Source organism: Stereum hirsutum, assembly GCF_000264905.1.
Source record: "Stereum hirsutum FP-91666 SS1 unplaced genomic scaffold STEHIscaffold_2, whole genome shotgun sequence".
NCBI classification, from domain to species: domain Eukaryota; kingdom Fungi; phylum Basidiomycota; class Agaricomycetes; order Russulales; family Stereaceae; genus Stereum; species Stereum hirsutum.
In genome coordinates, this window is record NW_006763132.1 from 1,712,931 (window position 1) to 1,739,754 (window position 26,824).

Genomic DNA, 26,824 nt, shown 5'->3' on the forward strand with positions numbered 1-26,824 from the left:
TTGGCTGTTCTCTCCGTACGTGACACATCCATTTACAGACTGAACCATTTATGGGGCCCGTCATGCTCACACACGGTTTCTTACAGTTTCTGAACCGTGACCCGGGCAAAACTGATGGGTGACGTACATTTTTGATGAACCTTTGGTTGAAAAAGTACAGTACACAGAGAGAAATACTGTGCTATCTTGCTCAAAATCAAGCTGAGCAGCTGATGGAATTACTAATACTTACATGGCATGTGTTATGCTGCCCATCGAGGCTGTCAACAATTTGTAGCTCAAGATGCACCAACTGTGGCTGGGCAAGCCACCCTTGATTGCCCCGCTGAGCTTCCCACGTTGCCTGCCACTTCCAGAAAATCATATTAAATGCTTAAGATGTTCCAGGGACTCCCTTTTTATTCACATTACACTCAGTATGTACAGCCCGATCTGTCATGGAGCTCATGAAGCCGCTACGTGTCAGAGATACGCTGTAACAGCCCAGTGAAGTGAGCCCGGACCAAGCCGGATGCAGGGTTAGGGTGGCGCCACCGCGAAAGCTCGACGCGTCAACTCAAATCGAACTGCGGTCGTCCCGCCTACCGTAACTATATGTACCGTTGAAGTGTACATGATATAAAAGATTTTTATTGAGACGTACGTACTCTCTGAACCCGCCGTTACCTGACACGGATCCGAAGAGACCGTTTCCGAATTATGTCAAGTCCTCGCAACGTTTGTCGACAGCGGATCAAGCCACAAATATGACCATCAAATTTGCTGCAGCCGTGCGAGGGGGGAGCCGATCCGGAGGTCTATTTGGGCGACTGGAAACGCCGATGTACATGAGGATCAGAGGGCGGGATCATGAGCGGGATGTTATATCGATGTCAGTGAACGATTTCAAAGTTAATGGCTGGGCAGAGATGGCAGGCAAGACGAAGGGGGTCTGAGATATTGAGGGCGAGCACCAGCGCCTAACGGAGGCAAACAAGGGACGTCATGCGGATTTCCTATTTCGGGCGGTCAGGCGCTGCCTTGCAAGGGTGCTCCCAACGACGATGTCCGCCCAGCAGCTGCAGCCAGCGCGCGACATCCCAAAGAGCACATCCCCAATCTGGGACTCCCGCAACCGGCCCTTCATCTCGCCTGCCCAGCTCCAGCAGCTTCGCAGGGCAGAACAGCTCTCTCCAAACACTCCCAACAAGGACTTCTCTTCCTCAGACATGCTCCCCTCCACATCCTCGACGCCACCCAAGCCTCCAGCCCACGGCCGTTCCACTTCTTTCTTCTCCACCTTCCTCGGCAAGGGCTCGTCTTCTAATGGAAACACATCCGAGGGAAACAGCACCCATCAGCACTCGCAGTCCCTCCAGGTCGGTAGGCCGGCCACTCAACGAGCAGGTACAACAGACGAACTCGGCAGGATCCCCACGCGCGATAATAATAAAGCCCCTGACATCCAACCCACCTCGCGCACCTCCATCGACCGACGTCCAACAGCAGCAGCGCAACAACCACCCCCCCTCCATCCCGAGATTCGTTCCGTCGTCGGCCTCACCGTAGCCCACGCACACAAGATCTATCACTCCGGTCCGCTCGTACGACGGATCGAACGGCTGCCCGATGGTCATCGACCGACGAAGGACGAAGGGTGGAGGGAGGTCTGGGGACAGCTTGGGGGGACTACGTTTAGTATTTGGGATATGCAGGAGATCGAGGAGGCGAGGCAGCAGGGGACGGAGGTTCCGCCTACTTATATCAATATCACGGACGCTGTGAGTTTTTTGTTTTGTCTTTTGTTTCGTGCGACTTGGGAGATTCTGCTTCGTATGGACTTGAGTCCATATCTTGTCCTTGGTTCTGCGTCTCCCAGAGCCTCTGATTATCTCGCAGAGTCTGGGGTCGGGTCGGCATCAGCCCAGCCGATTGTTGCCCAAAAGATCATCAGCAGCAAGTATAGGGTAATCCTATAGACTTGAGACCAGCCAGCTCATTGCAGCTCATCTACACGGGTCATCTGCTCGTTCTGCGTTTCGCAGAACCCATCATATCATCCTTTTCTCGGCCTGCGATTATCTCGGGTTTCTGGGCTGGAGGAGATCGCTACCTGCGAGGCACAGTTCTTCACGAGACATATCGAGTTCTATGTCTTTGCAGGTCTCATGATATCAATCCTGGGCTGATCATCTCAAATACCTCTGAAGTCGCCGACAGTTGCTTCTACGCCTGATGCCGGTCGGTCCAAAACAGACGTAGGGCAGCCCTATAGACATAACCAGCCAGTCCATGCATCCCAATTTCTACGGGTCATCTGCACGTTCCGCGTCTCGCAGAACTCATCACATCAATACTGGGCACTGGGTTTCTGGCCTGGACGAGACCGACAAACTGCCAGACCCAGACGTGGATTGATTACACATTTTCTTCGCGAGGCATGTCGAGTTCTGGTGTTTTGCAGGACCTGTCGTATCGACCTTGGGTTTGCGTTGATTATCTCATATACTGTACCTTTGGAGCCGGCATCAGCCCAGCCGTCTATCACTACTTAGTACTTTCACTTGCCGAGTCTTCCGCCCTCTGCACTCATATTTCTGCAGCCTCACACTTTCCGCTTTCGCGGAGAATTCTCCACGCACACCCAATGCGAGAGTCAAAAGAATAATCCGGGTTGGGATTCATTCCTCCTTCGACGGTTGCGATGTCAGCACCGTGGCGCTCATCAGCATCAGCATCGGGCCCCAGTCCCCATTCCCCTCATAAATTATGGATCGTTTGCGGGTCGGTTGAGCGCACATGTTAGCTCGATGAGGTCGCGATGTCTTTGGACTTCACACTTCTTGGACGCTTTTTCGGGTCTTTTGCTCTCCAGATAAATGCAGGCATAGGACTGGAGCCTGTTGTGCTGTTGGGGGTTTTTGAGGCGCCTCCAGTGCTCTAATATATGTGTGCGTAGACGTGGGCAGGTCGAAGGAAGGGGTAGGGCGCTGAAGACTACTACTACCCCACCAATCACTCTTTATGTGATAGTACCCCATGTATTCATCCTCGTCCATGTACCGACCTGACATCGGCTCAAAAATACATCCCATCTCCTCTCCCTTTTTCGTCTTCTCTCTCTCTCCCTCCCTCTTTCTTTGTTCTTTCCCTTCCCAACCCACTCTAACCCACCCTCCTTCCATTTTCCATCCCAGTTCGTCCAAGTCCTAGGCTCCGTCACCATCCCAGCCACAGACCGTTCCCCTCCCCAGAAATACACCAACGTAGTCACAGTCAACAGCGCAGGCTCGAACCTCCTCCTTTTTTCCTGTCCGTCGACGGCGGCGCTGATCTCGTGGGCGACCGCGCTGAGGCTCGCGAGTTGGGAGAAGTCGAGGTTGGAGGAGATATATACGGCGCATTTGATGAGGATCGCGCATGGGGAAGGTGCGTTTTTTTTGTTATTCTTTTGGGGGGGAGGGGTTATGTGGTGATATTGATGTTGCATGGGTGTGGTAGCGAGCCAGTATTTGCCGACCCCGCTCGTGAGGGGCAGAATGGAGGGCTGGGCGCGTATCCGGATCGCAGGCCAAACGGACTGGAAGAGGCTTTGGATGGTTGTCCTCCAGGGTTCTTCCTCTCCACCCACTCCCAACGCCGCCAACACCAACACCAACGGCAACGGCAACGGCAACGGCAACGGCAACGGCAACGGTAACCCCCGCCCCCCCTCGCCCTCCCAATCCCGCAAACGCCGCCTCTCCAACCTCTTCGGCTCCAATCCCCATCCTCAAGACCCTACCCCCTCCTCCTCTTCCTCTTCCCGCCCTTCCTCTTCCCACGCCAACGACCTCCCCCCCAAACCCGCCCTCCTCTTCTACCTCTCCCCCAAACCCCGGGACCGCAAAAAACCCGTCCTTAGCCTCACCGAAGTCTCACAAGCTTTCGCCGTATACCCCGAACGGCCGGAATTGATCGCGAGGAGTACGTTGGTTAAGGTGGAGGGGGTGTTGGGGGATGAGGAGGTTGGAGGGGGGATGAGAGGGCGGGAGGGGTGGGTGCTTGTTATGCCGGAGGGGGAGGGGGTTGGTGCGGGGGCGGGAGGGGGAGGAGGGGGTGGGTTGGGTGCAGGAGGAGGAGGGACGGGAGGAGGGGCGGGGGAGATGTTGAGGTGGATTACGGGTGAGTCCTTTCATTTACCTAAATTTGTGGGGTAAAGGGATGTTCGATGAGCTGATGGGATTGGGATTGGGAATTTGTGAATAGGGATACATGATGCGTTTAGACTTTATGGGAGGCCGGGGGAGTATTCGTGGGATCCGAGAGACGTGAATTCGATGATGTTTGCGTATCCGATTGGGCCGGGGAGGGATGTGAGTGTCTTTTCTCCTTTTTTTTTTGCGGGGTTTTTTGGGAGTTTGAGTTTGGGAGCTTGCTTGCTTTCGTACATCACCCTCGTCATATTCATTGACTTTCGTTCCCTAATTGCTTTATTGTCATAATTCTATCCACGCGCCCCCCCTTCCTTCACTTCTGTTTTCACCCATCCGTCTTTCATTCACGTCCGCTGACGTCGATCCCCTTGATTCGTAATTTCATCCACTCACTTTCGTCCTCCCTCCCTTCACTTATTTCTTTCATTCACCCATCTCACCTTCAAATCCACTTTCCCTCGTCTCACATCCACGTCCACTAACCTTCGTCGCCCGTCCCCCCTTCACTTTAACTCTTTCTCTCCTTCTATCACCCACCCATCTCACATTTCCATTCGTCTCCCTTCACATCCGCAAAACTCCGTCCTCCCTTCCCTTTTTCTCTCTCACCCACTCATCTCACTCTCACATTCACGTTCACTGACCCTTCCCCCCTTCCTCACCCCCCTCTCCGCAACAGCAACTCTTCCTCGACCGCGAACACGCAGAGAACATGGACCCCCGAGACGACCGCACCTCCGCCGTGCGCGGCCGTCTCCTCGAGATCCTACAAGAACGCACGAAGGCGATCATGGGCGTCCCTGAGGTCTCTTCATCTGCATCTGCATCTGCATCGGGATCGGGATTGGGACAAGCAACGTCAAGCGCACCGCCGACACTTCCGCCGTTACCGGGTATCGAGGACGATGATGAGGCCGGGGCGGGACGACGGAGTATGGACGATTTAGAACCAGGCCGACGAGGAAGTGTGGACGCGCGCGGCTCGGGGTCGACGCTGCCACAACTCCCGCCTCTCAGTTTCGATTCGATCACTTCCACTTCCAGCCCTGGAAGACCACAACCTCAACACCTCAATACATCTGGGAGTGCCGGTGGAAGACATGGAACGCAGCAACAAGCGCCGCTGACGCCGATTTCGGAGAGGAATACGCCGGAGAGGTCGAATAGCCGGCCTTCGCATTTTGAGGTGAGGTCGCCGGAAGGAGCGGGGAGGTATGGATCTGGTGGTGGTAGCGCCAATGCAGGTGGGTCAGGAGGAGGTGGGGCGGGACAAGGAGGACAAGGACAAGGAGCGACACACGAACGAAGCACAAGTCGCGGATCGGGACCGGGGATGGCGATGTTTGACGGAGAGATGAGGATGACGGGCAGTCGACCGAGCGGGAACGTGAATGAGCCGCTCGTGCCTGTGCGGAGGACGAGTGCGGGCTCTGGGTTGGGTTATTCGTTCGGGGGCTCTACCTCTCCCAGTGCTGGGAAACCGTCCAGTCCAGGTCCGGATCCAGCTCGTATCGCGCTCCCGATGTCGCCCCCTCCTCCGTCCTTGTCTGAAGCCCCAGGCTCAGCTAGCCGTTCGATGTCTTTGTCGCTGTCTTTGTCCTCTGCGTCGATGGGCAACGCTACGCCTGTATCGCCTGCGTCGCAGTATTCTCAGCCGCCACAAACTCAGCCTCATCAGCCTCAGCCAGGACATCAACCTCAATCTCAGCACACGTTCCGCTCGACTTCTCCTGCGTCTTCGTCTTTGAGACAAGGTCAAGGCTCGATCGGCTCTGGAATGGGAATGGGTATGGGCATAGTTCCCGATAGATCGTCATCGCCCAGCAGGATGTCTTTCCTCACCTCACCCTACTCCGCCTCTGCGACGGATAATACGCACCACGAGTCGTTCATGGGCTTGGGCAGTGGCGCGATGATGATGGATCATGCCTCGTCCAACTCAAGCGCGAACCCGAGGCCGAGCAGCACGGCGTTCTCGATCCGGACACATAATTCGGGGGCGTCCGGGAGTTCGTTACCTATGCCGCCTTATCCTGCGGGCATGCCTGGGTCGCCGCTTGCGCCGAGGGATCAGCATCATGCGAATGTGAATGCGCCGCTTCCACCACCGCCACCGACAGCTACGACGACTGCGTCTTCGGTCTCGACTTCTCCTTCCAGTCTGGGCGGTCAACAGCAGCAGCAGCAGCAGCAGCAATATCCACCACAGCGTCAAGCACCACCGCCCACGAGTCCTCCCCCTCCCCCTCCTGTCCCTTCGAAGCAACAACAAGACGACGATCATGGTCTCTTCGAGGAAGCCGGTGCGTTATACTACATGCAACAATTCCACCCCGAACATCAGCAGCCCCAAGCTCGCAGGGCAGGAGCAGTGGCCGGTCCTCCTCCCCCCATCGGCGAAGACAGCGAGGAAGAGTCGAGCTCGTCGAGTTCTGATTATCCGGGGACACCTCCCGTTCCTTCTTCCGCGCAACCTAATACCGTCAAACCGTTACGTGTGGGATCGCCGCTGTCTCCACAGCAGCAGCAGCAGCAACGCCAAAATCAGAATCAGAATCAGAATCAGGCTCTGAGGTCGCCACGGTCGCCACCCATAGTTGGTAGCGCTGGTGGCGGGGGTAGTCGCGTGGCGGCGATCGAGAAGTTAGGAACGGGGCCTGGCATCGGCCGGAGACCGTCTGGCGCTCGGGCACCGCCGAGCACCCGACGCGTGGTGACGGAACGTGCTGCTCGAGAGCTGCCTTCGAGCGTCGAGGAAGACGACGTGGAGGACTTTGAAGACGACGACCAAGACGAAGACGACGACGGTGAATCTCACGTTACGAATCTTCCGCCGAGGCATCAGCAGGCGTTACAGCAGCAGCAACAACAACAGCAGTTCCAACAACAACAGCAACAGTTCACCTCGTACGCGTCCCCCACGATGCAGGCAGCGCAGCATCACGCCGACGACGATACCGCGGACGCCTTGGCCGCTCTCTCATTCTTGGATCAAGGCGAAGACTCACAGACCGTCGCGCAGAAGGTCGCCGACGCCAATGCCAACCCTCAGCCCAGCACCGGAGCTCCTAACCCGACGATCGTCGAGCCCGAAAACGACCAGCAGAGGGCACCATCTCCCGGTAGCGATGCGGCCTCGCAGTATAGGTCGTCTTTCGCGCCGTCGAAGAACGCGATGCAGAGGAAGGCAAAGTCGGAGGCTCAGCAGGCTGCGCAGCAGGACGCTGTGCATCGGCCGGGACGGGTGAATGGCGGGAAGGATAGGAAGACGAAGGCGAAGTCTGGGGGCGCGTGGGGGGATAGTAGTGATGAGGAGGAGGAGGAAGAGGAGGAAGAAGAAGACGATGAGGATGTGGATTCGGATGGAGGCGCGGATTCGAGGGGGAGGGCGACGGCCCCGAGGTCGGTACAGGGTGCGAGCGCGAGCCCTGCGAGGTCTGCGGCGCATTCGGTTTACTCGCAGGGTAGGGGACCATCGCCTGCGGGTCAGATAGGAGGGGAGGGGCAGTATGGGCAGAGTCAATTACGTCCTCCACGGAATTTGCCTCAGGTTCCTGGTGGGAGACCTCAAGGTGCGCATCCCCTTCATTCATCGTTTTCTTTTTCGCTTCCACGCCGTTGTTCGTCCTAATGCTTGACTATAGGCTTCGAGCCTGGAGAACCTCACGCACCCATTCCCCGCCAAATGATCCCTGATCAGTACTCCGAAGCTGGCCGCTCCACGATGTACAACGATCTGCCTCGTCCTCCTTCCACCAGAGCACCTTCAGAGTACCTAGGCTCTGCCGCGCACGGCCCCATGCCTCCTCGCCAAAGCCAAACCATCTGGAACCAGTTCGGCAACGCCCCGCAACAACCTGACAAAAACGGCACCTTCGTCCAGATCGAGCCTGCTTCCCAAACGATGACCCAAGCCTTCACCCCTCACGGTCTCCTCTCCGCCGGTCTCCAAGACAAGAACGAGCGTTCGGCCAAGAAGCAGGAAGAGCTCGCGCGTGAGACCGGCGCGTCCCTCATCAACGTTCCCAACAAGCCTCCGCCTCCACAGACCGGCCTCCTCGGGGCCATCACCGCGCACGAACGCGATCGCAAGCGCGAGGGCGGCGTCGGGGCTGCGCTTACCGAGCGCGAACGGGAGAAACGGATGGCGGAGGAGCGACAGCGGAAGATCGACGAGTTGCAGCGGCAGCAGCTCGAGTTCGTGCAGCAGCAGGGGGGCTCGATGTACGGTGCCCCGCAAGGGTACAACGCCTTCAACCCGATGATGATGATGAACCCGATGATGACCGGCATGAACCCTATGATGACCGGAAATCCTATGATGGGCGGTTACATGGGTTATCCTGGCATGGTCCCCGGATACGGAAACCAGCAACATATCATGGCGGCTCAGCAGGCGGCGGCACAGGCGTACCAGCAGGCCATGATGACGTTTTCCCAGGCAGGTGGCTCGCAGATCGGAGGAGAGGGAGGAAGAGGAGGGGCGGGGAGTCCTGGACCGGGGCAGATGGGCCCTATGAACCCTATGATGACGGGAGGAGCGAGTCCGATGCCTATGAGCCCTATGATGACGGGTATGGGCGGGTACGACCCCAGGTTCTCGATGATGAACCCGATGATGACGCCCATGGGCATGCATGGTATGGGTGGAATGCCGATGCAGATGACCGGAGGAGGGGGCTCGCCTGGGTTCGATAATCGCTTCTCGCAATTTGACCCGGGCCTTCAGCCGCCAAATGCGGGGTTCAATGGGGAGAGTAGGGTCTCGTCGCATAATGGCTCGCCGCTGGGCCCGAGACCGATCGATGGAGGGGAAGAACCGCCAAGGCTACCTCCTGCGACAGGGAGTCCACGACATCCACCACAGTAGTCGGAGGGATGGCGTGTGTAGAAAAAGGGTCTTGGTCCTAGCGTGCATGAACTAGTGGGGCGGACGGTTCAGAAACGGACTCCATGCGATTCGTTCTTCACACTTTGGTAAAATGCATTCCTTTGGTTTCTTCCTTCACTTTCATTCGTTGTGGTCGTTTTATAGCATGTCTCTCATTTCTTGGATTGGATTGCTTGTCGCTCGGAATTGATCTTCCACTTACATTTCTTACCTTCTATACCTTGAGCATCCGTGCAGCCTCCTCTCGTATATCTTATTTATTTATCGCCTCTGCAACATATGCATATGTTTTCGCAATCTATCTTGTCAATGGACTGCGTCCCAGTGAACTACTTGAGGACCCGACCACACTCAACGAGGTTTATGTGCCACCCTGCCGGCGATATAGCGAACAGAGTGGAAGCAGAAATATACGTCGACAGCAAAAGGTTAATCTAGAGAGGTACTAAATGCTAAGGTAACGTAGCTGCCACACGGCCGGTGAGTATGATTGTAGTCGAAGGGCGATGTCAAAACAAAGGTACAAAAGCGTCAGTAAACCGGACAGAATACGAAATTGGTGTGAATCTCCATGATATGTATAAATAAGCAAACATTAAGGTTGTGGGTGGAAAGAAGACGAAGTGAATATTGATAAATGCCTCGAGCGAATCGCAGACCTGACTGGAACGCTCGGAATGAAAGTGGACTGGAAAATAGCGTAACCGTACCCTCACGTCTCCTCCCATAAAGCAGCCACCGGGTCCTCCACCTCTGGTTCGAGAACTTCCATGAAACAATCGAAGGTGAAGAAGTCGTCGAAGAAGTCCGTCCTCGTGATCCTAAGACGAGCTGGCCCGTCGAATGATTCCTGGCTCTGGTCGCGCTCAAGAAATGCGCGGGCCATACTATGAGAAATAGGTCCAAGGATCTTTCGCACCAACGGTTGCATAACCTTCGTCGTCTTTGCGAGTGCCTTGGTGACTATTCCTAGAAAATCCCTCTTCGATTGACGGATGCGCTGCCAGCTTATATTGACCCAGTCCCGAACCACAGCGTCCCGTAACTTGTAGGGTACTTCAACACCGTGGAAAAGGAAGTTGAACGCGCACCAAATAAGTGTCCACATAAAGGACTCAAGATCGTGACGGTAAAGGTGCGGGATCGTCCTGTTTTCGTCCTCGAGCAATTCGATAGACATGAATGTGGCGGTGCCTGTGCGATGATAAGAAGTAGGCTTCTCGAATTTGTACTCCGAACGGTTCACGGGAATCGCTAGATCCCAATCATTGAGGACGCCAATGACGCGATTGGTGGAGGGATCCCTCTTGAACATGATGTTGTTGACGCTCAGATCGCGATGGAGTATACCGGCCTTCGTGTACACGACATAGTGAGCTAAGAAGGGCATGTCAGTCTCCTCTATCACCAATCTTTCTGAAGGAGTCACCTTTCACGACGTCCAGGAAAACCGACATGAACTCATCTATATTTTCGACCCGGTTCAGCGGCAGATTCTTCTCACAAACAAGGACGCGAAGGACGCGTTCCTCGTACTCTGGTCCGATGAAGGCGTCCGATAATTCCCTCCGCTCCTCTTCGTCTAGATCCTCTTGATCACGCCGCTTGATACGGGCGCGAACGGCGACCATGATGTCCTTTCGAGGGATCTCCAAAAGATCATCATCTGTAGAGCCCGCTGCATTCTTCTCTCCTTCCGTCAAGGAATCGTCTTCTCTTGGCATCGAAAGAGTCGTGGAGCATGAGAGGCCTGTGACGTGGTTCCTCCACCTCTCGGGAATGCAGTATCGAACATGTCGAATGATACTATCTTCTGGGATGCGACTCCTCGGGGGGTAGCTTATCTTGGTGATGATATCGGGAGGAAACTGATATTCTTCGTCCTCCTCAATCTCCACATGAAGAACTACGGTCCCTCTTCCGACCAAACCGTCCTGCACATAGAGAGGTCTCCCTTTGATCTTGAAAACGACGTCCGATCGTGGTGGGACGGTTTCAGTCTTCGGTCGCGACGAGGGCCATATCCAGGAGAGGAATGATGTAGAAGATTTGGTAGCAGCAACTCGGGAGGGCGACGAAGACGGCACTTCGAATAAAGGTCGGTCAGCGAGGTTGACTCGGCATGAGATGCGGAAGTAGCAGTCGGTCAAATTCTCGTCCGGAGGGACTTCCTTTCGATATCTGTCGTATAATTTCGTGAGTTCAGCGATTTGACGAACCCTTTTGCGCATGACAGGGTCTTTGGAGCGTGAAAGGTCTACTGCCTTCCAATTTTTGCCCTTTACGGGTGCTAGGGGAGGCAACGAGGCTGAAGGACCCGGAGTACATATCATAGGCTCGAACCCGAAATTTGTGACGGTAGCGCTAGCAAGGGCAATGACGACTGCGAGTAGTTTGTTCGGTTCCCGAACGAAGTCGAAGGGTTTCGACCGTACGGCGCCCATTCTATCATAGTACCACAGGGTGACGATATCGTCGTCGATGAAGATTCCTGTGGAATACCGCCGATGACCAGTTCGAAGGCTTTCGTGAGCATAATCAGCTGCTTGTAGCTCGTCGTCGTTCAATACTTTGCGAGTATCCACAAGCTCCCGAGAGTCTGAATCGCCTGCCGAGGTTACGGGCAAAGGGCCTGGAGGAATCGGGACAATTGGAAGGGCAGAGATGGACTTGGAGGATGGCCCTTTCCGACGTTTAGGCGCTGGGCTGGGATCATCAGAGGTGTCGAGAGCGTGCTTGCGAGGTGGTAGTTCTGAGACCGTAGCGCGCGTGTCGAGAGTTGGTCCTTCTTCATTGTCAAAGCTGTTGGTTTTCTTTTTCTTCTTGAACTCGAAGAAAGCGAGCAGGTACTCCCATACCAAACGAACTCCCTCGCGAAGCTTGTCCTTCGCCGTAAGCACCATCCGTGCGCTCTTATCGCCAATCTCTCGCAGTCTCGCAAAAACGGCTTCGCCTATCTGAGCTGTGACAGCCGCATCGGGTTTTCGCTGAGACCCATCACCACCATGTACAACATCATGTCCTAAACGCGCCTCAAAAAATACCCCGCACGGAAGATCGACTTCGTCTAGGTGATTATGCTGGCGCATGTAGCTGATGTAGTCCAGGAGGAGTTGGGCAAGTATAGCGGTGAACGGGATGTAACGAGTGGTTTCAAGGCGCGGGGAATGATATCGAGCGACCTCTTCGGCTGAAAGGCCGGGTGTATGTTCTTTCTCATGGAGCTTGGCCCGGTCAAGGCCCCAGACAGCCTTAACGAAGTCTTCGACAGGGAGTCCTGTGACGAGTGAGCCTTCCATATCCTTCTTCAATTGAGGACGAACAATGTCCGTCTTATGATCTTCGCCGCTGTAGCCCCCTAAAGTAGCTCTCGCTAGGACGGTGGATGTCAGACCAAAAACGTTAAAACATCTGCAGACTTTCACCGCTGACCTGGAGTACTCTGTATCTCGTTCCCTGTGTTATGAAGCAAGTATCAAAGTCAGAAGCGTTCCAACCGCAGGGTGGTCGGTACTCAGATTATAGTCACTCCGAAGTAAAGTAGGAGACGTTAGGGGGGGTTTTAGGCCGCGATGTATCCTGGATAGAAGCGTCAGTGGTATCCTCTGGAATTGTAGCTAGTTTCGAGGTATAGCCTGGCGGCATAACAAAGCAATCGATTAGGGAGGCGTGAGGAGATGACTGTGCGGGGGTCGCGAACAGAAACATACAGTATGGGATAGCCTTTATCTACTCTCCTCTTCCCCACTGGCATCTGGCCAGCAGGCACGCGATACGAGAGGAAAACCAAGAATAGCAGACTCAGGGTCAGCTGGAACAAGGCGGAAACATACGTAGTACAAGGCAAGTACAAGGCAAGTACAAGGTATGAACACGTGGTGCGCGCGCTTATGATTTGTTGACGCGGGGTTTCAATTTGTGGACTTCAACGTCGCTCGACGTCGCCGCACCAGAAGGAAGCGCTACCTTACCGACATCTCTGAAATTTCGCTACTTTGTCTTGTATCGCACATCTTCAAAAGTTGGTGGGCCACGGATTCTTTGCGAAAGCAGTGCTGCTAATAATAATATAAGTGCCCCACCTCGCCACAACTTTCGGCGAGGCCGTATGTAGGTGCAACCTTGCGCCGACCAAATAAGTACGCGCCCCAGCGGACCCTCAGGGAAAGAAACCAGCCTCAACATCGACACGAGCCCCTCTTGAAAGTAGAAATGGAGCGTGGTGTTGCCACCGAGACGAGCGCGAAGATAAATGTCGATCGAAACACATGGGTATCATTGTCGATGGTGTCTCGCCCTTTCTTGATATGACTTGACATCGTAACGCTAGCACCGTCGTCACTTGCGCCCATTATCTATTCCCCTAGCTACTACTCGTGTGCAGCACCGTCCTCCGAACACATGAGTATATGCGCATAAGTTGGCTTCATCGTCGAGGTAGCGGGCTTTGCGGCCTTACCAGCCTTATAAACTTCTACCGCCGATGATGGAAGACAGCGACATTGGCCACCTGGGACTGACGACCAGTACACACATCACGTTCTGCAGTACACGGGGGGACTATTTGACTTCCCGCTCAACGTTGGTATATGGTTCAAGATCGAAGATTGATAGCCGAGGGGCACGTACGTCGGCAGGAGGTAGTATGTCTTCCACAACATTACAGTCGAAAATCTCATAATGCATAAATCATAAAAATCATAAAATATTCCTCGCTTTCCACTGACCCCTCCAGATGACAAGTGTCACTAAGGAAAGCAAATGGCCTAGTAGATCCCCTGAGGCCTGCATACTCGTCTCTGAGGTATCGAGGACATTCTCATTATCTGCAATTTTCTCTGAATTATGCATTATGAGACATTGTACTGTATCAAGAGATAAACCGAGTGCAGCGATGGTTCAGGCTGGAACAACGCTATCTTCAGTATCGTAAGATTCTTTCCGAAATGCTGAGCCCGCAACAAGACTGAGTGATGGTTTGCTGGTATTCGTCACGATAACACTCAACAACTATGATCACGACGACCTATTCTTCTCGTCGGCACGGTCTTCAGCCTTCGGCGCGTGCTCGTAGTCTCCAAAGCCTTGTGAGGCCTGCACAACATCCTCCGGGGCGTCAGGCTCGAGGTGACCTCGTGAGTTCCTCCTTGCACTGCATCACCAAGTAAGTCCGACGCGGTAGGTTCATGAACGATGAAGTGACGGCGGGAGGACGCACCGGAAGAACGTATATGACAGAACAACATCATCCAAGTTTCGGCAGGCAGGGTCATCCAGGACATCCTTGTCGATGAAGAATAAAAGGGGCATGTCCACCTCTTCACCTGCTAGAAGCTTTTGCTCTTCGAAACAAAAGCATTCTACTTTGGCAAAGTATGGCGCAATCTACAAGAACAGCCAGTGTATCAATGAAGGTTACAAATGTCCCATATTAGTCTTGGACTATGAGGAATGGACATCGTTACGGCCAAAAGGCAACCCCTTCAAAGAAGAATGTTTGACTCACCCTATCCGGTGTAACATTATACGTCGCAATACCAATCACGTCCTCCTTGCTCTCATTTCTCGCCTTGTAGAATGCCAAACTTGTCTCTCCAGGCAATACGCTCACATACTTTTGTTGCGGTGTAAACTTCCAAGGCAGTTGTTCAGACCTATTTGCGTTGAAGTGCACCTTGATGCGCTTAGCGTTGTCGACCGGAACTAGGCGCTCAGGCTCAAATTTTCCCGTGCCGACAACAGGAGTACCGGCAAAACCGGTAGCGGCGCAGAACATGCGATAGAGGGGGACAGCCGCGTAGGTTACGCCTACTGCGAGTACTATCTGTGAAGATGAGACGTCGTGCAATCGGGGTGGGCAGGCGAGCGAATGAATGAATAGGACCGAAGGAGTATGAGCATGAAAAGGGAGTCGAGAAGCAGCAGATAGAAACGAAGGAATATAACGCAAGACGTACCACAGCGGATGTGTACATCATAAGTGTCCGATTTCTCTGTTTATAGATGTCTCTAGCATTGACGAACCTGGGTGGACGAGGACCCGACGACGTCGACATATGCCTCCAGTTTAAGGAAGACCCTGGTAGACCGTGTTTTGACTTAGGTTTCAGGGAGGAAAAATGGGCCAACGAAGTAGTTTGAGGCCATGTGAGGTTGTGAAATGTTGCGCGGCGACTCAGACATGGGGAAGGTCCTTGTCGGAAGATCTGCTAAGTTGATGAGGTAGTTGCTATAAGACGAAGATTCAGACTCACAGGCAGCTTATTTTTGCATCGTAGGATATTCAGCCTTGAGGATTGCATCACTAGGATATACCAGGGACGACTCCGGTGGTAAGGCAGGCGGTGATGGTGGATGAAGTGAAGAGGCTGCTTCAACCCAGCCGTGAGAATGATCGCCACTCGACACGCCGGGGCTTTCCGGACTGGCGTTGAATTCGCGAGACGCGCATGCGGGCGCCACACCTTCTTTCTTTCTTACTCTCACATCGCCGTCCTCAGGGTCAGAGAGGCTGCGCCTTTTCGGACAGAGCAAGGTACAGGATTTATTAATTTTCAGGTCAACATGGAAGAGGCGGCCAATATTGCGGCAGAATATATCGCCAGTGAGTTGAAATCAAATTAGCGACGGTGCATCAAGTCGATAGCTCATTCAAAGTGACTTTTCTTCGTGCATAGGTCTTGATAACCTGGCACAAGAAGTGAAGTTCCTTCTTGACGAAATCAGGTACAAGGATTTACGCCAACAAGGCGAGTCAATTTATACAGATACTTACTCATCCCGTTCACTACTTTCGCGGACAAGTATCCATCATGTTGGTGGAGACAAACCGAACAAATGTGTGCTCGAGTTCGCCCAGCATATTTATCGCTTTGGCGCAATACAGCTGTCTCAGCTCATATTAGTGTCATAACGGGAGACGGACAGACAAGTTGCAGGCTGTATTCTCTTCAAGAGTCCTCGCAATCTTGCGAGGATACAGTTCCTACTCCCGAGGACTTTTGGATATTATCAGGCATCAGGACTTTCACGTTGCAGAGCGGTTCAAACATGCTCTGTTCACATCACATTGAGCGTGAAGTGTTCATCGAAACTAGCCCATGTACTTCCCATCAATGTGGAAATCTACACCGCCATCGGATTTCTGCTCTGTGTCTGTCACGCTAGTTGCCTCGCCTTCTCACACTTTTCAATTTCCAGAACTGCAGGAGACGATCAACAAAGAGTCAAGCAGATATCTACGCCACTCACTCCGCTCCGCCAACCCCAGCTCAGCGCCCACGCCGAACTCTAGCGGCGTCGGTTCCTCATCAGGACCCTTCACAGCTAAAGATGAACAAATACCCGACAGAGTACAGCACGATTATGACGAGCTCGAGAAACTTGCGAACGAGAAGATCAAGCTGACTGAGAAGTTGAACTCATTGATGGCGAGGACGAGAGCTCGCTTGGACCATGATCTGAAGAAGGTCTTAATTCTTCAGGGCGACTTGGACCCAAATCATCCACCTCCTACGCTGAGCGCAGCCCCGACTCTTGCTGCTGGACTGAATTCTGTGGCTGGATTAGGCGGTGGTCATAGTGGCATCGGGGTGGGTGCAGTTTCGTCGGGTGCTGGCGGTGGTAGCTCTGGAGTCGGAGGAGTAGGATTGGGAGTCGGAGCCGGGGCAGGCGGGTATGCAGGAGCTGGACATGGAAGTATGAGAAATCCAGTGCAGATGATGAACGAGAGCTTGCGGAATGCAATGGCTGGAGCCGAAGTGCTGGCCGTCCCAGTACAGCAACAACATCAACAGCAGGTCGCTTCCGCAATACCGGGCGCCACCGCGACCAATAAACGTACGTCTCTTTCAAACATACATACATCCTCTGCCTTGTACTTGACTGACTCGATGGATACACGGTATACACAGGCGTCAGAAAAACCGCATCGACAGTCATGATCCCTTCGATCAAACTCCCCAGCCCAGCACCTGCGACTCTCAACGTACCCCAGCGACACGTACCATCTGTTCCTTCTGCAACAGCGCACCGCCCCTCTCCAGGTCGTCCCTCGCGTCAGCAGCAACATCAACCACCGAAACTTCCAACTCCTGTACCCATGGTTGTAGATGGCGGGGACGAAGATGCCGAAGGAGAAGACGATCTAGAGGGTGTCGACGAGGCAGATGTGGACGACGACAGGATATACTGCGTGTGCCACCGCACATCATTTGGCGAGGTAATGATAACGGTTGTGGCCTGGTTGTACATCGCTGATCTTTGACCGTGACACTTGGCTACTTTTATAGATGGTTGCATGCGACAATCCAAACTGTCCATACGAATGGGTCAGTTCATAGATTACTTTCCTCACTCATTGAACTGCCTCATTGACCATTTTATCCCTCCATTGTATACGTGATCCGTGTTATATAGTTCCATCTTCCATGCGTAAATCTCAAACCCCCACTGCCCGAGAGCTGGTACTGCAACGAATGCGTCAACAAAGGGTTCGCGCCAGCGGACGCTACCCCGGTTGGTTCGGGTGCTGGCTTAAATCCGACTTTGAGTGCATCAGGTGGGTCGGAGAGGTCAAGGAAGAGGAAGCGCTAGAGAGCCTATGATTATGATACCACGATGTTGCGCGTAGCATTTATCATGCCCTCGGACTGTGCTGATTTGGTTCTGGTGATGTACGCTAAGTCTGTAACAAGAGTCACTTTTGGGATTATTTTTCGAGGGCACTTCAGGCCGTCCCAGTCTGTCCTAGCGATTTCAGCTCCTAATATCCTTTGAATAGTCTGGGAGAAGGGCAGGAGGGGACAAAGTCGAAAGAAAGCCATCGGACGGTAATTGTGTGCAGATTGTGGAACGGCTAGGACGGGTTCATTTTTCAAAGTCTCCCACAGCCAGACCTTACGCTGTCAAAGATTGGTCGTCCAATGTGTCCATGTCGATGACCAGAGTAGCCACATTATAAGGACAAATTTAGTCAACACTCGCTAGAACCGAGACGGGATCAGAGGCAAACATCTGAGAGGATGCACGTCAGTTTCTTGACGCTTCATCGCAAAGTCCAAGGGGGTACTCAATGATACGTACTGGGGACTGCCTGACCAGCATCATTCACTAGATCCACCAACGAGCTATTCCCGCACAACAATCCCCGCACAAAGGCCTCGGCCACGACGTTCGCCCCAGTCGCTGACGTATGCGTATGGTCAATGGGATAATAAGTACCGACGGTCGTCTCGCCTAAGTTCTCGTACGCCTGCGCGACGTATGAATTGTGGTCGACGTAGTCAGCCTCAGTAGCTGTGGCGGACTCCTGTGCGTAAGAGACGAATCGGGAGCTGGCAGAGAGAGAGCCATCGGTGTTCCATATGTTGTCGGGGGTCTGTGAGGAGACGATAGGGAAGGCGCCTTTGGCTTGGAGGGATGACACAGCGTTCTGAATATAATAGGCGTAGGTGTGGATGGTAGTCGTCGAGCCGCTTTCGGATAGATGGAATTTTAGCTAGAAAACACAGTGAATATGAGCATATTACGCGCACTTTGTCTCCGTAACCGTAGTTGTAAGATCATAGTCAGACCCTACAGCTTCTTCCTAAGGGAGGCCCACATCTCATGAGTCAAAAGATACCCGCGTACGAGATAGCGGACAGCTCACCCTGCCGTTGTCAGTAGTACCGGATGATCCATCGTTATGGCCAAACTCGATGATAACATAGTCACCACATTGCACCGTGTCAATGAGAGTATCGAACCGGCCTTCCTCGGTGTAACTCCTGGCGCTCCTTCCTGCGATTGCATCATTGACGACAGACACACTGAGGTATTGGCCCAGATATTCCCCCCATCCTACAAATAAAAGTCAGATCGCCCCGAACTAAGAGTGGACAAGGAACACACCATCGGTACCAGAACCACCGCCACCCTTGGCCATTGTAGAATCACCGGCCATATAAACCGTCGTCGCGAGAACGGCATCGAGACGAACGAAATAGTAAACGGAAGTGAACACAAAAAGAGTGGATAAGCTGGCCATGGCTGCAGCTGAGTGAGGTGAAAGCGAATGTCGAGTTTCGTCCCGCGAAAAGCAGCAAGGCAAGGAAAAGGCAAATGGATTGAAAACGATTCCGACCGATCTACCTTTATAGCCTTTGCACCCATTGGATTTCAAAAGTCGAGAACATGGGGATCGTCGCAACATGGACGGTCTTGGCTCTGTAGTCGTTTGAGGACCCGGAGGAGTTTATCCCGTGTTCTGCATGAAGCACATACTCAGACCGCGACAGACCCTTGGCGACAACAATTCCGCAGTTGCATTTTGACATCTAGAACGGGTGTGTAAGTCGAGATCTGTGAATATATGGCATACCGAATACTTGTGAGTATAGTTGTGTGCAGTCCCTTAAGCTAGCAAGGTCGAAAAGCATGTACTCGTCAGGGGCCGCAGGATGCGGCGCTCTTCAGGGAGTCGTAGGTCGTAGAACCATCATCCGGACAATTAATGGCAGGCTGTCAACAAACTCGCTCTTGATGACGTTGCTCGGAGATAGAATAGGAAGTACCTGAACAACGCGGTGTGATCCGAGATTACCATGACAAGCATACCACATATTGACTAGTTTTTCTAAAGTCGATCTTGATGTGGGCAGTCCATCATCCATATTTAACCAATATAACGATACAACGAATACACCTTGGAGATCGGAACACATACGAATAGTGTACAACCTGCGTTTATTCTTCTTTCCAGGGCTTCACGTGAGTTTGACGACGTGCGTGTCCACAAAGTTGTTGAGATCGAAACCACCCTCGGCTGGCGATACAATTACACCGGCTTTCACCAGAACACTAATGGGCAAACGGCATATGTCAGCCCACAGTAGTTGGGACATACAAAGGTGAAGATAAGAATAGTAGCACTTACTCGAGGGTGTCTGTCAAGACATGCTTTGGGATGGTGGCGCAGTCTTCTGGGTATCCAACCGTCTTCATCCATGCCTAACGAGAACATCATTGAAACTTCCCCTCAAGAGGATGTGGTCAGCTAGCGAAGCGACCCACTGTGATGTCCTCTTCGGGATACCCGAACTTGTCCTTGATGAACGAGACATTCTCACCGGCGCGCTTCTCAGGAGAGTCGAAAGCTCGAACGTAGGTAGTCAACGTCGCGAGGAATTTGCTGACAGCCTCTGTCGGGGCGCGTTTCGGGTCTGGGTGAGCGGCGATGAGCCATGACGGCCAAGGAGTAGGTACGGAACCAATCTATATCAGAGATACAATGTCATGACGCCAACGATACGAATCAATGAAAGGCAAGATCACTTACGAAGCGGACTTCTCCTGCGTCGGAGTATGGCTTAGTGGTGAACCACTCCCACATGAAAGCGCTCGTTGAACCATCGTTCACGGAATCAATCAAACCACGAATGTCGTTGTTCACTTCATCAAAGAGAACACCGGTCAGTTACCAGCCCGTACCTCCATGGAAGCAGAGCCACGTACCTTTGAACTGAAGCTCATCGGTATTCCATCCGTACTGCAAACCCATCACATACGCCATAACCTCACTTCCACTTCCGTGTCGCGAGATACCGATAGGTGTTCCCTTGAGGTCTTGGATCTCCTTATATGGTGCATCTTTACCTGTGATGACTGCCCTAACATGCGAAGCCAGTCAAAATGTGAGGAGGATTGAAACTCGTGAAAGGGATGATCTGGACGAACCAGTTCAAGGGGGTTGTCACATAGCTTCCAACAAGCTTGTATTGAGTCGAGCCCTTCGCGATACCAGAGATCAAAGGATCGGTCAACGCACTAGAGCCCGTACCGATACTAGATCAGGGGGTGGGCAGAATGAGTTCGACAATAAGCGTACATTGCTATATCGATCTCGTCGTTCGAGAGTCTCGAGATAAGTTGACCGGTACCACCTGATTTTGTCAAGGTTAGAGGCCAGAAACCGTTACTCGTTTAGATGAATGTGTACTTGCTCGGGCATTCTACAAGCGTAAAGGTCTGGTCCTTGTCCTCCTGGGCATATTGAAGCAAAGGCGAGCTGAAGTGCTCCCGCACTTTAATCAAAGAATTTAGCAAATAAGGTGATCGTCTTGGGGCTCTATAGTATAGAGCACACATACCGTAGCCTACTCGTAAGACCATTGAGGTAAGTTAGACGGGAAAGTGATGGTTTGAGGTGGAACTCGTTATGATGCTCTTCAATCAACAGCCTGAGCGTGGGCCACAATGGCACAATCTGACAATGCCACAATGTTCGGCTAGACCCGGAATTTGGAAATGATTTGAGCGCCACTCCTTCCTCCTTTCCTACTACTGTAGTCGCCACACTGTAGGACGTTCGACCGGCAGTGATAAGTATACTTCCATCAATTCCCTTCCATACTTATCCACCATCACCCGCTGTAGTTCATCCACCTGAGTTACCGTTTACCGTTTTATAAGCTACTTTTCTGGGCACTTAAGTATCCCCGTAATCTGTCGAAGGCCTGGCAGTGGTCATAGCCTCAGGAGGATCCGCTGGTAGGAGACTTGTCCGACCAATTTTGTGCGTTGCAGTCGAACTCCTCCTCCACCATCTCAGATCGAGTTGATATAGTTTTGAACATCCCCTTGTCATATACGACAGGGGCACGAAGCTCGTCATGTATTATTATATGCGGATGGTACAGTCAACTTTTTGAATGAGCTACCAGGGCCTGACCTTTCCATGGTTTGGACACTCGCCTTTGAATTCAAAACACATTATTTCTCCAAAATTGGCTGGTCTTGGCATGCAATATTCCTTCCGCAGCCGGCGAGAGATGATCGGGACACAGGGCCGAACGACAGAGGCGCCTTGATCACCAAGTCTTGCCTTGGTTGACACCGGAAAGGGGGTCGAGCATTCTTCGAGCGTGTCTTTGAATCCCAGGACCATCCGGGCATTGCTACTGATACCTTCACCTCTATATCATGGGTATCTAGCATTGAACGATGAGTTGGCCGCACTGCTGTGTACGAGTCTCTTGCCTGTGCTCCTGTATACTTTCACATGCAGGACTTCCCTGTCAAGTTCCACACCCCGTGATCACCATCCCGCAGAGCTCGACCGGACTCCCTTTAAACGCCTGTTTATCCCGTGCGCCTCGCCCCGCCTTGTTACCCGGAACCTTTCGTTCTAGGCAGGATGGGAGCGTGTACTGTTGTTTACTCTCTTCGTTCCCAGAAGTTGACCATCGGGGCTAAGTCGGGGTCCCGAGACAGTCGCGATCCCTCCCAGATAGTTGTCGTGCGACCTGTTGGGGTCAACGGTCTTACCCGATGTGGCACCGGACAATGATACATAAATCGTCTCGGACTTGCGAGCGCGGGATGTCTGTCTTCCCTTGAACTCCAGGCGTTGTGGAGCACCGCATTGTTCGCCTTCCCCGCACCCCGCATTTTGCTCGTCTGCTTTGCGAATCGGCGCCCACAATGCGTGCTCAGGCTTTTAGGCAACATATTTCCACCACGACGAAGAACTTCAGCTCGTCTTCACCGATACCGCACTCAGCAGCTTCGAGCTCGAAGTCTGTTGGGTCTTCACCACCACACTCGCCCGTGTCGCCATCCACCTCAACAACCCCTCTTCCGTCATATGTTCTGTTCACAGGACGTGCCAAAGTAACACCGCCAAAGACGGTGACGGTCCGCAACTCTGAGGGACACTTCACCTCGCTCCCACCACCGTTGATGTACGACGCTCGTGCGTGGACGAAGTCCATAAACGCCTCCGCCAACGAGGCAATCACTGCAACGTCTCAACACCTCACAATCATCCGTGAGTCTACTTGCCTGGCCTTTGATCATCGCATCCGCCTGACACAACACGTTGCGGCACATGTCCTCCCTCAGATGGGCCCGCGCGCTCGAGAGAACCACAGTGATGTCGCATGGTGTTGCTCCAAGGAGATCTTCCTGGCAATGGTGAGTATCTTTACGGCCTCGTGTACTGTTCAAGGGAACTGACCTTTAGTTTGCCAGCAAGCAGCACTAGCAACTGAAGCTCCAAAATTGCAGGAAGCAGGCAGAATTCCTTCCCTCGTTTTCTCGTATTATTGTATTATTACTTTCGTTTCTCGTCCGGTGTGATGAATTGTCCGATACCTGACTTCGAAAACTACGAGTCTGAGACTGGCCAAGCTCTGCCTGGATGCCCGTGGAAATGATCCTTGAAGACAGGCGCAGACTTTGTCCCAAAAGTCCATGCATGGTCGAAGCCATGATGTGCCAAGCTGTGACTTTGCATGGGTGGGTACTAGGAACGAGATGCCGCGCCGCACACCGTCGAGTTGCATCTGTCACTGCACCGTTCTTGGTGAGAAATCCAGCGCCGAACAAAGTGGAAACCCCCCTTCGCAATGGAACGTCGAAGGATGTTCGACAGTTGCATGGTCGCCGTGTGTTTGATTGTCAAGAGACATTTTTCCGGTTGAGCGGGCTGCGTTTACAGGTTAGGTAAACAGGAAGCTGAAAACACCTGGATAGGACCGGTCAAGACATAGGGTAGTGTGTTCTCGCACCCAGTTTCCAACTACCCGCCGAATGGCATTGGTTGATGGCATGAGTGCAAAGTCGCAAGCGATCCCATGCTCAAGAGTTCAACGCAAAGATCAGATCAGCAGCTTGGCAGACATTACGAAACTGTGCCCAAAGGAAGCATCTGGGCGCAACGAGACCCGTCGACGGACTGCAGTACTAAGGACGACAGTCTTCTACCACCCCGGATTTATGGCGCAAGGTGCAATACAGATACACAGACATTAGGAAAGGGCGCACCGCGAAGACGCTCAGTCGCGAGCACTTAGTTGGAGCTTCTCAGAAAGTAGAGGAATGACAATCGGGCTGCCAAGCATTGCACAATAGTTGGATTGCGATATGGGGTTGTGTGGGATGCTGCAGGACGCCCCTTCCTAGGACGTAGGGACATGGGAAGATAAAGCGGACCAGAACACTGATTGAGAGATCCGAAAGCGCGATGAATGGTGTAACGATGAGAATTCTATATCTGCTCAAGAGTGTTAGAATGAACGAGCGGAATGTTCGTTGGCCACTCACCGTGTCTGATGCATTCCTCAATCACTAGCCCCAGTGCTCCACCATACCCCCAATTTATGAGTGTTGTGCGTGCTCTGCGAGGACGGCCTGACCCTGGGCCTCAATTCGCTCGATCTGCCTCTGTCGCCGTGCCGCAATTTCTGCACGCTTCTCCGCAAGAATTTCTGACGCCCTTATATCCCACTGATGTGCTCCATATCCCAGCCCACCGAAAGTTAATCCAACAAGGACATGTCCCAATGGCCCTGTAGATGTTACAACCGTCGAACTCCGTGAGCAGGTGAAGCAAACATGCATTACAACAAAACATACAGTCATAGATAGGACGGTGTTGAATACCGAGGGCCCAGCAACGAGTAGCAACACCGAACGCAGAAAAGCCGAGCATTGTGGATATGAGTGCCATAGCTGGCCAAGGCAGTCGTCAGAGTTGAGTTGTATGTGTGTCGAGTCGTCGTCGTCGCTGCCGACAGTCCTCGCGAGGCTTGGTTCAGTGACTAGCAGCACGTGCCGTGACAGGGCGCTAAAGGCGCTTTATCTAGGGCGCCTATATATGTTCTGTACATTTCTGTGTATTTCTCCGCGTGTCTGTCCACCCAGGTCTACCCTTTACAACTCTTGAGTCGCTCTCGACACAACTCTTACACCATCTCTTGAACCAGCTCTCTTATCCAGATCTCCTTCATGGATGCGGCCGGCTCAACAAACCCCATCTTGGTGAAGCTCGCCACTGCGAAGGAGCACAAGAATGTCGGCGATCAAGCGTTCAAAGCTGGAGAGGTGAAGCAAGGTGCATAGAGTGATAGTCGCGATACCCATTGGCAGCCACTAATAAAAGTGTTCTACTTTTCAGCTCTGCAAGCTTATCACATGGTGAGGCTTTCGTTTCGTCCCTAAGATACTTCATGGAATGTGGCGTCTTATGTGTGGCTAAAGTCACTGCTCTATCTGCAAGGCATAGACAAGTGAGTACCGATCTTACGGGATCGTGAAGATACACCATCCATATGTTATATATCTAGGTCTGGTCTCCAATCGGCACTTGGGGGTGACTCTTCGTCTGGCGACAAGACTCAGGAGAAAACAGAGGTAAATGCACCATCGGGAACTTCCCCGTCGTTCATCCGCTCATCTGCCACTTCGGTCGTATTTAGGCCGACGAAATGCTTGAGAAGATCTATGCAAACATGGCTGCCTGCCATATAAAGAATTCGAACTGGAAACGAGTCCTTGAATGTGTAGACAAGGTCTGTTCCTTGACGTCCGCGATTTTCCAATGGACCACTCACGAATCCTTTTCCAAGACTCTTGCAAAGAATCCGAATAACTATAAAGCTCTCTTCCGGAGAGCGAAAGCCCTGGGAGAAACAGGTTATTTCGAGCGCGCGGAAAAGATCTTGGAAGACATCATGAAGAAAAGCCCAGCTGGTGCGTCATCGTGTGCTCCTATTCTCCGCTGTACCCCAGCTAAATCGTTCGCAGATGAACCTGCTGCCAAAGCGGAGCTGGCCCGTCTACGAGCCATGGATAAGGAGCGAGAACGCAAGCATAACCAGAAGCTGAAAGGTTCGTTCTCGTCTCTTTTCATCATGGCGATTACGTCTAACTTTCGGCTCTCCATTTTCTCAGGATGGCTCAGCCGGGACAAGAGTGCACTGAAGGACGATACTCCGGAAAGTCTGGTGGAGCAGGTGAAGTCTGCGAAGATCGAAGAACTCAACGATGATGCCTGAAAATCATGCCGTGTATCTGACTATGCCATAGAGGCTACGGATTTACTTTGCTCTGCCGTTTTGCTGTGCGTGTTCATTTGTATCTTTCTCGTACGAACGTCGATGGCGGTGATATACAACTGCTTTGTCGTCCGATCGAGCATACCCCGGTGACGGGCTCCTGCACATGGATCTCGAACATCTGCATGGAAAGGCTGCACGGACATGCAGGACGGTTCTTTGATTTATCTTCTTGGGATAGGTGCTAAGCAGTTTTTCTGCGAGCTGAGTTATCAGAAGCTGTTCACTGTTGCTTCCAATGTCTACCGAGTTTCCGCCACTCAACACTAATCACTTGGCCCTGGCGCCACTCAGTTGCGGGACCGCAGCCTCGTGCATTATCGAATTCGATATCACGAAGCTACAAGCTACTTTTCTCTCTCACCCTAGTCAGTGTTCTACACTATGGCCCCTTTAAACATCTGTGCAACGCGCAAATATCCCATAACTATCATACTCGCCAGCAAACAATTGGTAGATGTACTGCTCAACAATGTCGAACTGCAAGGCTGTGTGCGCAAGAAGTGCGTTGTTTATTGTTTATGTGCAGCTTCTCGCTTTGTTTTCTTCGAATTCTTCCGGACATCCAGATCATCATGCCGATTCGTCTAGTCCTGTCTCATCCGGCTGTGCTTGTTGTCTCGTGGTCGTGCCTGCAGGTAGGCGCTCGTCTATTATGCTTCGAGCACAAAGGAAGGTCGCGTCAATAGGCGTGCCGTGGTGAGCACGCGTGGTCGGTGCCATCCAAGGGTCAAAGCGAGGCTACTTATCGCTGCAGGACAGCTGAGGACGGCGGGCGGTACTTTTACTGCGATTGCGCTTTATCAGCAGGTAGGGAGAGATATAAAGCCGCCTCCCTCGACGCACCGCGTTTTCCTAAATCTCTTCTTGCACCGCGA

At 52.8% G+C, this 26,824-nt stretch overlaps 9 protein-coding genes across 9 annotated transcripts; 4 read left to right on the top strand and 5 right to left on the bottom strand.

The window, feature by feature from the left end:
• Positions 1 to 1,043: 1,043 nt before the first annotated feature.
• STEHIDRAFT_165489 (uncharacterized protein) lies at positions 1,044 to 9,386 on the top strand (the record flags this gene model as incomplete). Its single annotated transcript, XM_007299831.1, has 6 exons — positions 1,044 to 1,760; positions 3,177 to 3,408; positions 3,481 to 4,143; positions 4,228 to 4,334; positions 4,855 to 7,747; positions 7,820 to 9,386. The coding sequence occupies 6 exons, from the start codon at positions 1,044 to 1,046 to the stop codon at positions 9,043 to 9,045; spliced, it is 5,838 nt and encodes a 1,945-aa protein (XP_007299893.1). The 3' UTR covers positions 9,046 to 9,386.
• Positions 9,387 to 9,778: 392 nt separating this feature from the next.
• On the bottom strand, positions 9,779 to 12,365 carry STEHIDRAFT_128082 (uncharacterized protein; the record flags this gene model as incomplete). The annotated part of the gene is made up of 2 exons (XM_007299832.1): positions 9,779 to 10,443; positions 10,496 to 12,365. 2 exons carry the CDS (start codon positions 12,363 to 12,365, stop codon positions 9,779 to 9,781), a joined length of 2,535 nt encoding a protein of 844 aa, XP_007299894.1.
• A 1,541-nt stretch (positions 12,366 to 13,906) lies between these two features.
• On the bottom strand, positions 13,907 to 15,392 carry STEHIDRAFT_118254 (cytochrome oxidase assembly factor). Its single transcript, XM_007299833.1, has 5 exons — positions 15,321 to 15,392; positions 15,024 to 15,259; positions 14,573 to 14,890; positions 14,285 to 14,451; positions 13,907 to 14,218 (listed from the first exon to the last, which is right to left on the bottom strand). Exons 2-5 carry the CDS (start codon positions 15,042 to 15,044, stop codon positions 14,083 to 14,085), a joined length of 642 nt encoding a protein of 213 aa, XP_007299895.1. The 5' UTR covers positions 15,045 to 15,259; positions 15,321 to 15,392; the 3' UTR covers positions 13,907 to 14,082.
• Positions 15,393 to 15,563: 171 nt separating this feature from the next.
• On the top strand, positions 15,564 to 17,667 carry STEHIDRAFT_144519 (uncharacterized protein). Its single transcript, XM_007299834.1, has 6 exons — positions 15,564 to 15,670; positions 15,744 to 15,815; positions 16,267 to 16,905; positions 16,980 to 17,287; positions 17,358 to 17,396; positions 17,485 to 17,667. Exons 1-6 carry the CDS (start codon positions 15,631 to 15,633, stop codon positions 17,659 to 17,661), a joined length of 1,275 nt encoding a protein of 424 aa, XP_007299896.1. The 5' UTR covers positions 15,564 to 15,630; the 3' UTR covers positions 17,662 to 17,667.
• A 400-nt stretch (positions 17,668 to 18,067) lies between these two features.
• Positions 18,068 to 19,256, bottom strand: STEHIDRAFT_165492 (rhamnogalacturonan acetylesterase; the record flags this gene model as incomplete). The annotated part of the gene is made up of 5 exons (XM_007299835.1): positions 18,961 to 19,256; positions 18,719 to 18,909; positions 18,603 to 18,655; positions 18,151 to 18,542; positions 18,068 to 18,081 (listed from the first exon to the last, which is right to left on the bottom strand). The coding sequence occupies exons 1-5, from the start codon at positions 19,094 to 19,096 to the stop codon at positions 18,068 to 18,070; spliced, it is 786 nt and encodes a 261-aa protein (XP_007299897.1). The 5' UTR covers positions 19,097 to 19,256.
• A 435-nt stretch (positions 19,257 to 19,691) lies between these two features.
• STEHIDRAFT_91086 (periplasmic binding protein-like II) lies at positions 19,692 to 21,281 on the bottom strand. The gene is made up of 9 exons (XM_007299829.1): positions 21,198 to 21,281; positions 21,051 to 21,131; positions 20,936 to 20,990; positions 20,785 to 20,874; positions 20,563 to 20,717; positions 20,387 to 20,499; positions 20,122 to 20,322; positions 19,985 to 20,058; positions 19,692 to 19,908 (listed from the first exon to the last, which is right to left on the bottom strand). The coding sequence occupies exons 1-9, from the start codon at positions 21,217 to 21,219 to the stop codon at positions 19,815 to 19,817; spliced, it is 885 nt and encodes a 294-aa protein (XP_007299891.1). The 5' UTR covers positions 21,220 to 21,281; the 3' UTR covers positions 19,692 to 19,814.
• A 1,168-nt stretch (positions 21,282 to 22,449) lies between these two features.
• Positions 22,450 to 23,205, top strand: STEHIDRAFT_165494 (uncharacterized protein). Its single transcript, XM_007299836.1, has 3 exons — positions 22,450 to 22,876; positions 22,951 to 23,022; positions 23,080 to 23,205. The coding sequence occupies exons 1-2, from the start codon at positions 22,531 to 22,533 to the stop codon at positions 22,980 to 22,982; spliced, it is 378 nt and encodes a 125-aa protein (XP_007299898.1). The 5' UTR covers positions 22,450 to 22,530; the 3' UTR covers positions 22,983 to 23,022; positions 23,080 to 23,205.
• A 732-nt stretch (positions 23,206 to 23,937) lies between these two features.
• On the bottom strand, positions 23,938 to 24,609 carry STEHIDRAFT_144522 (uncharacterized protein). The gene is made up of 3 exons (XM_007299837.1): positions 24,466 to 24,609; positions 24,154 to 24,398; positions 23,938 to 24,103 (listed from the first exon to the last, which is right to left on the bottom strand). Exons 1-2 carry the CDS (start codon positions 24,557 to 24,559, stop codon positions 24,208 to 24,210), a joined length of 285 nt encoding a protein of 94 aa, XP_007299899.1. The 5' UTR covers positions 24,560 to 24,609; the 3' UTR covers positions 23,938 to 24,103; positions 24,154 to 24,207.
• Positions 24,610 to 24,735: 126 nt separating this feature from the next.
• On the top strand, positions 24,736 to 26,013 carry STEHIDRAFT_72857 (TPR-like protein). Its single transcript, XM_007299387.1, has 8 exons — positions 24,736 to 24,943; positions 25,007 to 25,026; positions 25,090 to 25,118; positions 25,176 to 25,242; positions 25,308 to 25,400; positions 25,458 to 25,581; positions 25,636 to 25,719; positions 25,783 to 26,013. The coding sequence occupies exons 1-8, from the start codon at positions 24,838 to 24,840 to the stop codon at positions 25,884 to 25,886; spliced, it is 627 nt and encodes a 208-aa protein (XP_007299449.1). The 5' UTR covers positions 24,736 to 24,837; the 3' UTR covers positions 25,887 to 26,013.
• Positions 26,014 to 26,824: the final 811 nt, after the last annotated feature.